General features: G+C 44.3%; 1 protein-coding gene across 1 annotated transcript in view; it reads left to right on the top strand.

Moving 5' to 3' along the window:
* Positions 1–2781: 2781 nt before the first annotated feature.
* MAST4 (microtubule associated serine/threonine kinase family member 4) overlaps positions 2782–10844 on the top strand; it is a 97151-nt gene continuing 89088 nt past the window's right edge. The window contains exon 1 of the mRNA XM_045285232.1: positions 2782–2801. Coding sequence (XP_045141167.1) covers positions 2782–2801 — 20 coding nt within the window. The remainder of the gene's footprint in view (positions 2802–10844) is intronic.

Here is a 10844-nt window from a genome sequence, read left to right as displayed (position 1 = left end):
CATGTCCGAAGGACTCGTGAGAGACAGTCTTAGTCTCCTTGATTTTTCAGGGCCATCTGGCATAGGTTTCCTATATTCCTTCTTCTGGAATTCCGTAGTATATTCTGTTGCATTCTCCAATGCCAGGATGAGAAGGCATCCGTTCTAGAAGTCTGTGTAAGCAGCTGTCTATGCCAATAGCAGAGTGCTTTCACTGTCGAGGTAACTACTGTTGAAGTCGGGGTTCTCAAACCACCGCCCGTGGGCCACATGCGACCCGCCGAGGACGTTTATCTGGCCCGCCAGGTGTTTTTGCCCCGTTTGTTTTTTTACTTCAAAATAAGATATATTCAATGTGCACAGGAATTTGTTCATAGTGTTGTTGTTTTTTTTAAACTATAATCTGGCCCTCCAGCAACTCTGAGGGACAGTGAACTGGCCCCCTGTTTGAAAAGTACGAGGACCCCTGGTCTAAGTCGCTGTAATTTTAATCAGTGGTAGCTCAAGGATGATAGCCACCTAAGGAGTGGATCCAGTCTCCACCCGGAGAGAAGTCATGCCAATGGAATGATCCCAAACTCTGATCTCAATGAGTAAGGAAAAATGGGGGAAGAACTCCAAAATGTGAATAGAAGTGTTGCTCAAGGAAAGTTTGTGGTATCTTTCTAAAGGACCCATATGCGGAAATGTTACTTGGTTTATGTTGTACAGTCAGAGTAGACTTGATTCTCAAACCACTCTTTTTGTTGTTGTTGTTTTAGTAAAGTTAAACAAAAAGCATTCATTCTTCTTTGGCCTTCCGTATTCTTTGCCCACCTTTCATACGCAGGTGAGGTGATGGAAATACCACACCCCTGGGTCACCTGGTCCTCAAAGTCACATCTCTGCATTTCACACTTTGAAGAGTCGTTCCGTTTTGTTCTTCAGATTAGACTGATACCAAGGAACCAGGTAGTTTGTGCCAAAAGGAATGTGGAAGGATCTATTAACATATTACGAGGTGTTTCATAGTAGTCCCTTTCATAGTAGAAAGGGACACATATAAAATGATGCCATCTGTCAATTTGCCAGAATTCTGGAGAGGACTGAAGTATTGGCAAGACTGAGAGGCGATGACAGTTCATCGGCCACTGGTGGAAGGATAAAGTCAAGTGGAGTGTTTAGAGACTATATGTTTATAAACACGATAGTGTTTAACATATGAATCCAAGTGCAAAGGCACCTGCTGTTGGACCCACAGGTCTACATCTGGAAATTGTGCACTTGGCTGAAAACGCATGAGTCTCCAGAAGATACGTAACTGAACTGTCAAAAAACGGAAAGTCCAGTCATAGGAAAATAGCTAGGTAAATTTGATCCCTGATATCTGAAATGTTATTTATCTTCAGAAATGATGAGGAAGATTTAGATAGCCTCATAGAGAATTTCTAGATAGATTACTGGAGGGGGGGCGGAGTCCAGTAAATATAGAACATTCTATTTGACATGGCATTATTTTGTGGGGGAAAGTTTTATTTATATGCGAGGTGCTCATACATGTGTGTGTATTTCTGGGTAAATCTATGCCCTATCAGGAGTGGCTAGCTCTGAAGGGTTGAACCGATCAGTGCAAGGCCTGGTGTAGTGTCAGGTATACAGTAAGTTTGTAATCAATATGTACTGAATTAGTAGGAGTAAGAAGTTGAGAGAAATTTTTATTCTTCATTGCAGATCATCTTGAAGTATTTTAATTATTTTACATTGTTGTTAGCTGCCAGTGAGTCATCCTCCAATGCATGGTGACCTCATCCCCCAGGGAATCAAACCATTGTGATACATATACTGTTTTCACTGACTAAAAGTCAGAAGTAGGCCAGGTCATTATTTCTAGTCTGTCTCAGTCTGGAAGTCCTACTAAAACCTGTTGAGCATCACAGCAACATGCAAGACTCCACTGATGGAAGTTCTTCAGCTGGGACTCAAACCCACGCCTCCCTCGTGAATGGCAAGAATCCTACCACTGAACCGTATCTGTATAATTACCTTATCTCAGAGCCCGTAAAAATGCGCTCTTCCCTTTTGGGCGTCTGTCTCTTTGTTTGTCCGTTTCCTAAGCCTCAGTAAGGGAGCATCAGTAAGTTTCTTCCCCTACTGTTTCCATCTCCGACTCTCCCGCCAGCCCAGATCAAAAGGTCATGCTCCCTTCCAAGCGCATGACTTCTTCCCTTTATACATCCCTTCCTGGTCGCAGTGTCCCACCATGTTCTGTTGGGTCTGCCTTTGCTGGTGATGACTGAGAGCCTTGTGGTCAGAGATGGTTCAATTCATCCTTTGGGCTTCAGAGACTACCAAGGGTCCATCCTATTTGACAAATGGAGGAAATGGTGCCCATACTTCCGGGTGGAACTGCTTAGCGCTGGCTTAACCAAAACTTAAAAGAATGTGCTGCTCTTGACCCCTCGGTAGTATCCAATGTCCTGGCTAAACAGCATTTCCAGAATTGTTACTAATCCACATGCCAGCCGTTGTCATTTTCACCATCACTTGAGGGAAACCTTAAGTATCATTCATCTTCTAATCTCTGAGACTAGCCTACTGGCTCTTGATAAATATCTGTCAAATTGTTCACTCTCCCAAAGATGTACTTTTTATGTACCTAACTTTTCAGGTCACCTTGCAAAGAGCTCTTGTTACTTTGGGTTGACGCAGACTTTTGTTCCTTATCCTGTGATTACTAGAGGTCAGAGTGAGAAAAAAAGGACAAAGCCCAGAGGGTCTCGTGGACGGTCTAGGTCTACTGACCAAGCACAGTCCACAAAGACAATGGTTTTCATCCTGCTTTGGTAGGTAGCAGCTGGACTGCCCAAAGCTTGCAAGTGGCCAGGTGAGAGACACCTGTTGGCCTCAACCAGTCTGGACCAAAGAGTGGAAAAAGTTAAAGATTTATGGGAACATTAGTCCAAAGGAAATTTGTAGTGTAAATTGTTTAAAGGTTTCTAGCTGTGGAATTCCACAGGGGGAGTTCTCCTCAGCGCAGTCCTGCAAGGTTGCTGCGGCTCAAATGCACTAGACAGCAGTGGGCTTACATGAGTGGGAGCTGAAAGAAAGAGCTTTATCAGAGAAAATGCCTTCAGATTTCATCTAGTGAGCTGCATGGATGTGCAGGATTTCATTTAGAAGTACCCTCTTTAACTAGAAATTACTCAGCAACTGAGGCAAAAAGCCTGAGAAAAACTAATTTCCTAATAGATTCCACCCCTCTTCTAGGTAGAAAGAGAAATTCCTTGTATTTAATTATGTAAGCAATTGAAATTCCTTCATGTAAGCTAGAAAAAAAATCTGCACACGTTAGATTAGTTTTTTACTTCAGAGTCTTTTATCCAGATGGAATCTAATTAATTACCTACAAGTAATAGAATGCATCAAATATCAGAAAATTGCATGAAATCTAGGAGTATCTCTTACAGTGGTTCTGCCCTAACCTCCCTTTCTGACTCTACAAATGCCACTCCGTACCTTTAAACAAAGGGTAAGAGCAATCTCGTCTCCATTGCTGGCCTGATGAATTACCGTAGATGGGAGGAAAATGCACAACTAAGAATCAACTTTCTTCATCACTCTTGACATTCAACAGTCTGCACTCGGGGTCACCTTGAGATGTGACATCAATTCAGAGTAATAAGGAAGGTCAATGAAAAGCTAAAACGTTCTGGAGAACCCATTATAACACATCTCCACGGGATTCTTGTCAGCGCCACTGTGTTTCAAATGCAGTACACAGATTCCAGGGCAACCGCTTCGTGAAATAGAGACAATGGGTCTCTCTGAGATCTTGTGACACGGAAATTGACCTTTGGGGGGGGCCTCTCTTCTACTCCTTACATGTTTTCAGCCCTATCACCTTGTCAGTCATTCCTGAGAAAGCACTAAATGTACATTGAGTCTGTTGTGAAATTCCCTACCTGATATTGTCATCGAGTTTGTGTGTGTGTGCGTGTGTATGTGTGTGGTTTTAGTAGGTGAGGTTTTGGGTTTAAGGAAATGTCTTTGTCAGCTGGAAATAAGGGTTCAGAGTGTGCTCCTGGGAACGACTATGGAGTTGGTGATGTCTTGGTTCTGCTTCCACTTATAAATGTGTAGCTCTCTGTGTCTTGGTCCTCAGTTTAAGCTTTCTTAGCATGTAGTGGAAAACTCGGAGCATTAAAAAAATGTAATGCATAATTATTGGATTACACCAACATCCGTAAGTTTCTGTTTTGCTCTGTGGCAGTGACTAGGTTAAAATAAACATAAACAAACAAACAAACAAAAATGTACTTTTTATTTATCTGTGCTTATAACCATTGTTCATCTCTCAACAGCATTTAGAGTATCTATCAATGAGAGGAAAATCGAAATGGAATCTAGTTTATACATCATTATATTCAACTCTGTTTTACCTGGGGTGATGGGAGATAAGATCATGGAAATTACTTTTGACAGAAAGTCAATATATTACCTATAGAATTTTCCTTCATTAGAACTAATTTAAAATAGTTAATTTTGCTATTGTTGAAAATATACACAGCAGAACATATGCCAAGTGAATAGCTTGGGCCTGTATAATTCAGCATCACTGATCACAGGTAGGCAGGCAGCCACGCTCAACCTCTTTTTCCAAATTATTCCTCCCCATTCACGTAAACTCCACCCCCTTAGTTTCCTATCTACTCTTTTGAGGTTTCTGTCGCCAATGTGATCTCTTATAAATAATTCTTTAAAGAGCTCAATGCTCTGGCCAGGCTTTATTACTACTTAAACTAAGTATTTGTTTAGTTTTCAAAAGACTTTGGGGGGATGTTTTTTATTTAAGATATAAAAATTTTTTCAGGCAGTCATCTCGGGGATTCATCCTGCCTCCCTGGCTCCAGAAAGTATAGAGTCTATGAGAATTTGAAAATCTGTTTTGCGCATTTCCCCTTTGGATCAGCAGTTCTTGATTGAAAAAAAAATACCATTCAATACCATCCAGTTCTTTTCATGATCAGCCACGTCTGTTTTCTCCTCCTAGTCCTGACACCGCCTTCTCTGGTTGCTCCAGGTAAATAGAGACCAATTGTGTCGTCTTGGATGGCCACACACCAGCTCTTTACTGGTTTTAGTGTCTCATAGCAATCAGGGCCATTCGACCAATTGTTGCTGGCAGTTGCCAGTTCCCATTCATGTCAACCACACAGGCTAAAGCAGGATTTCACCAGCTGGGTTTAAGAGCTATTGCCTTCCAGAAACAATTCAGCAGGCCTGTCTTGAGGCACATCTAGATAGATTTGAACCACCAGCCTTCCAGTTGTAGTGGATTGATAACCCATTGGGACCACCCATTGACTCCTTTATTAAACCCATTATTAGGCACTGATAATGTGAGCTACTAAAAGATAAATAAAATGCTGTTTTCTCTGAGGTACAGTAAGAGAAACATACTAGTTTAATTATGCCAGAGTTTTAAAAAGCATTTTATTATAAATAGTACATTTGAGAACCATGTCTACATGTAATATTATCTGTCATGATAATGGTTTTAGGTCTTTAGAGTGATTCAATATGTTGGAAACCATTTACAGTAAAGCCACTGCAAATAAATATGGAGACACTCCCTGAGTATTTACACTTTTCTCAAAATTCTGACTCTAAAACTGTATCTTTTTTTCCCCCCCTTACAAAGCCCTGTTGGCTCTGCAAACACTCTGTCCAAACCATCCAGGCCTCTCACCTTGTCTGTGCGGGTAGCCACCTACCTGATCTCCTGCAGAGACTCGCTAGAGGGCCCGTTCTGAAAGTCTCCATCATCTCACATCATCCCTCTCTGTAAACCAAACTCACTGCCACTGAGTCGACTCTGACTCGGAGCGACCCTAAAGAGCAGAGCAGAGCAGCCCCGTGGCTGTCCAAGGCTATCATTCTTTACTGGGGAAGAACGCCCCCTCTTTCTCCAGCAGAACACCGGGTGGTTTCAAACTGCTGACCTTGTGGCAAGTAGCCCAACTCATAACCATTCCACCACCAGACCTCCTTTCTCATCTATAGGATGTAGTGGTCCATTCTGGCTCATAGCGACCCTGTGAACAATGGAGCGAAACAGTCCCTCTGGTTAGTGGAGGCTTCATCCATATTTGATGAGCGAATCAGGCCTTCAGACAAAGATGTCAGTGAGGGATGGAACAGACTCTGGAAGGATCAAAAGATCGGGAAGTGGAAAACCCAGAAGAGGTTCCGAGAGCCCAGATTCTAATAAAGGCTGGAGTCACTGTGTGAAACGCTCGTCATCGTGAAAACCCAAGCATGGAAGGCTGTTCCTCGTCAAGGGCCTCCTCCCAGCACTTCACAGCTTGCCCAGGCTCCGTTCCACTGAAGGCCAACCAAGGATTTTTCTTGACCACTTAGAGTCTAAACAGCTGCCCAGTTTAATTAATATTCTACTGTTAAGCCTGGAGCGGGGCCAGCTTCCAAGACAGGTGTTTGAATGAAGGGCAGATCTCTAACTTTCTGCATCACCTGCTTGCGGCTGTGGGATAAAGGCAAGCATCCGTGGTGACTTGTGCTATTATTTCTGCAATGTCTGCTTAGCCTGAGGTTCCTATTTGAGTGCCAGTTTATCTGCCGGCAGTCATCTTACGGGCCGGTTCTAGATTTGAGTCTGCAAAGTTCTGTCCTAAGATTTTTATGCAATGCCTGTTTGTTCATGGCCAAGAATCCCTCAGTGATAATGAGCCCAGCTCTCCTCTTTAGAGTGCCAAACGTCAGAACTCATTTATGGGATCATCAAGTAAGGACAACAAGGATTCAAGTGGGGGGCTTTGATCCACCAGGAGTTTCAAGGGGCAATTATCATTAATTCTTATGTTCCCTCAGTCCTGGTAGAAAATCTGAGCCTCAGAAACCATCACTTTGTGAGCAGACAGCTATTAAAAGTGCATTAATAACCTGTAGTGGCCATAGCATATGCCTTTTTAAAAGATTTGCAGCTTGCTTCTCTGTGGTGAAGACACAGGACTTCTCCAACCTAATTACAAAGCAATCAGACAATTAATCTGGAAATCGCTTTCTTAACAACAACAGGCTCTCAAATGAGGCACCCTGGGCAGCGCCGTTAGGTCAAGTAGCGTTTTGATGCACAGCCTGCACGGGAGCCCTGTGTGCTCTCCCGCGGACGGTGGTGTTAATTACCTACCAAAAGCCCGACCACCGCTCGGCTTTCTTTTTCCAGGCCAGAAACCGTCAGCTGAGAAACCAGCCGTCTCTACAGTGTTCTAGCCCGCCAACAGGCAGGCGCCAACCAAGCCCTGGGAGCAGCCAGCTTTGAGTTATAAGCGAATGCTGCACATATGGGCAGAGAATTAACTGGCACCAGCTTTCATTTCAGAGCCTCTCAGGTATTGCTTTGCAGATGGGTGGATGAGTCAGAGTGAAGGTCATGGGCAGGATGCAGGTTTCCATCTATCGCCCTTGTCCAACCTGGAGAAGTACTGTCTGCCTGTCTTTCTGTCTCTCTCTCTTTCTCATTCATACTACCGTCCAGATGGCCCCAACTCTTCATCTGATTTAAGACTGCGTAATGTCTGCTTTTGAATGTGGTCTGTTCTAAAATATGCACTATTTTATCACCATGTCACAGGGATGTACCAACAGCTCTTCAGAGACCGACTGATAATGTAGCAATTGATTTCTTTACTTCTTTCAAATGAGAACAAAGCGTTCCAGAGATTGACTACTACCTCTCTTATCTGCTCATTTGTAATTTCTCCCTAAGGAGAACTAAGGAAGGTTCTGTCTACGGGAAGCAAACATCTCCAAGAATGCTCACCCCACCCTTTCCCCTGCTACCGTGGCTAGGAGCGCGTGGCTGATTTTCTCTCAAAATCCCCAGTCATTTTTTAAAACCACCCACACTGGAAACTTCAGTCACTGTAGGTCTACCCTGTTTGGCCACTTATTTCAGATCCATCATCATCTGTGCTTGGATTGCTGTGCAAAAATGCCCTGAATAAGCCTCTGGAAGCTTTGGGCTGCTAACCGCAAGGTCAGCAGCTGGAAACCACCAGCCACGCCAAAGGGAGAGAGAGGAGGCTTTCTACTCTCGGAAAGAGCAGTTCTAATCGACTTGATGGCAATGACTGGTTTGGGTTTGGTCCTCTTCTGCTTCCTCGATTTTACCACGCCTCAGTTCACCTCGCACACCTGTGCCAAGTTGTAACCTGCAGGGATAACTCCCGTACTTTGGTGGTTGTGAGTTACCATTGGGTTGATTCTGCCTCCCTTGCTTAGAAACAACTCTTCTAAAAGGCTAGCTGCCACTTCCTTTATCTGACTTGTGGCCACCCCATCTGAGTGAGATTCGAACTGTCCTCCATAGGGCTTCTAGAGGCGGAGTTTTCAGAAGTAGACTGCCAGGCCTTTCTTCCAAGTGTGTCTGCATGAACTCGGGCCAGCATCTTCTCAATAAGAAGCCAGGAATGTCAACAGTGGCCCTGCCTTGGACCTCCCAAGTACAACTGTTCAGTGCTGTGCCACCTGGGAGGGCCCCCCTCTCCCCCACTCCTTTGTACCCACAAACGTAATTCAGGGGGCACTGGCCTTATCAGCCCACAATCCCCGCTGCAGGAGAGCTTTGCCCCCATGCCATTGACCTACTGTGTTTGACTTCTTCTTCTTTTTTTTTTTTTTTCCGCCACCTTTTGGAGCTCCCCGTCCATTTCTCCCCTGTTGAACTGACCTCCCGTGAAGCTCAAGTCTCTGCTCAAGTCTGTATCTAGCCCACTTAGAGAGCCTTTGTGCGAATTCATTTGGGGACTACAGTCTGGTCTTTCTTGTTCTTTCTCTTTGCCTGATGATGATGATGATCTAGCTTTCGGTCTGACATGGAACAAGACCATGACCCCAGTTAGTCAGGCTCCACAGCCCTGCAGGTAAAGGTACAGGGATTTGGCTTTACTTTTACAGCCACAGAAAGAGAGAAGAAAGCGAGGGTCATTTTCAATGAAAAGCAGTCCAGATAAGAAGGCTAAATAAAAAGATTAAAATGGTTAATGCTAGCCTTGAAAACACACACACACACACATATACATATATGTGCACACACATATACATATAAATTTCTCAAGAGCTGCATTAAATTAACCCTGTTTCTGTTACTGTCTCTGTTCCACTCATTCACAACTCACTCTCGATCCTGGGGGCCACTCATGAAACTCCCCCAAAATTAAAAGAGCTTTTGCATTATTGAATTCATTCCTTGCGCCTCCCCTTTTCAGACCAAAAAATATATATATATATGTAATACAATCTTCCTAATTGTGCAGGTTGACATCATTATAATCTCAGATAATGTTCTCCATACAAAGAACACAGGCCTTAGAAGGTGGTGCCAAGTTTCATTATTTTCTTCCAAGTGGGTAGGGGAGCAGGGATTTTATTTTTTTTTTTCAAAATGCCCTGACTAGGAGCAGTCAATTGCTTTGTTGCCCCTAATAGTTTACTCATTGGCTGTGAGCTAAGTGAGGGCCACAACCACCCCTTACCCACCCCCAATAAAAAATCAAAATCAAACTCTATCTCAAGATTAGGGCATTAGATTATTCCCTTTAGAAAACAACAAATTTAGCTGTGTTGAAATTATCCAGAGCTTTGAGAGATAAAGAATTATGTCCATGCTCCAGTGGAGGGGTGGGTGGAGAGGAAGGCCGTTGAGAAAAGTTGAAAGAACTTCATTTAAATGTGGAGATAAAAGGACAAAAAGAGTCGGGGATTACTGGACGGCAGAAGCTGAATTTGTTTCTCCAGGGGCCCAGAACAGCAGATGCAAAGACATGATACATTTCACTGCAGCAGGGGGAAAATGCTTCTCGATTCTCTTCCCGTAAAGCATCGGGCTGCTCAGTGCTTCCCACTTAAATGGTTGCGATTGTGCTGCCTGTCATAAAGTTAATGGTCGCCGGAGAAGGCATCCCTATAAAATTTGCAACCTTAAGTTAATTGAAAAATGTTCAGTGTAGCGTTGGCCATCGTGGAAGTCCTCAAGGTAGCACTCAAGGGATCCTGCTTAACGTGTTGGTCTATTCTTTTTGCAGTGGGCTAATAAATTATTTACCTTACATGCACGTATTGGAGCCATGCCTTCCTCACTCCAAATTACAATTGTCACTTTCATTAAGGAACCTGTTATGGGGCAGCTAGCTTGCTGTTCGGGCTTGGGCATACCTTTCAGATAGATTTTTCTGTTTTTCAAGAACGCACCAGATTCCTTTGCTGTCTTTCCCAGCTCTCCTGCTTGAAGTCGCAGTCGTCCCACCCCCCCCACCCCCCACCCAATTCAGCCAGCCTAATTAAGCATGCAGAGGGAAGCAAGGTGGTCTGCTGTGCCCTGAACTTCTCCCTTGCCAGCTGCCTGCCAAGCTTTCTCAAGGATCAGTGGCATGTTGAGTGGTCAAATCCTGAAAGTAACAAGTCCCCCCAAGGAGCTGCCCTCTTTACAGGCCGCAGTCGCTGCTCCCCCGGGCTGGGGAAGGAGACGGCGTCCTGACTGGGGTGCAGGGAGGACGCGCTCCACCAGCCTTTGTGTGGCTTTGCCTTCGCAGAGCTGCCTGGCCAGACCCAGTCCAGCTGTTGGGGAGAGGAGGGATTGTCAAAGACAAGATGGCCGGGGATGATTCCGCTGGGCCACTTGGTGCTGAGAGAGAGCGATGTCATTTTGAAAATAGGCCCCAAGTGCTTTGTTCTCAGCAGTATTTGACAGCTAGTTCAGGCACATCCATCTTTAAAATGTGTGCTTTGGAATAGGAGTGTTCTCTTTTGAACACCCCAGGCTTCTATTCATGTGCCCTGATTAACACACACACATACACACACACACA

The sequence above is a fragment of the Echinops telfairi genome, unplaced genomic scaffold, assembly GCF_000313985.2.
Source record: "Echinops telfairi isolate 266 unplaced genomic scaffold, ASM31398v2 ScPeMD7_7469;HRSCAF=8507_1, whole genome shotgun sequence".
NCBI classification, from domain to species: Eukaryota; Metazoa; Chordata; class Mammalia; order Afrosoricida; family Tenrecidae; genus Echinops; species Echinops telfairi.
This window is presented reverse-complemented; position numbering and strand designations above follow the sequence as displayed.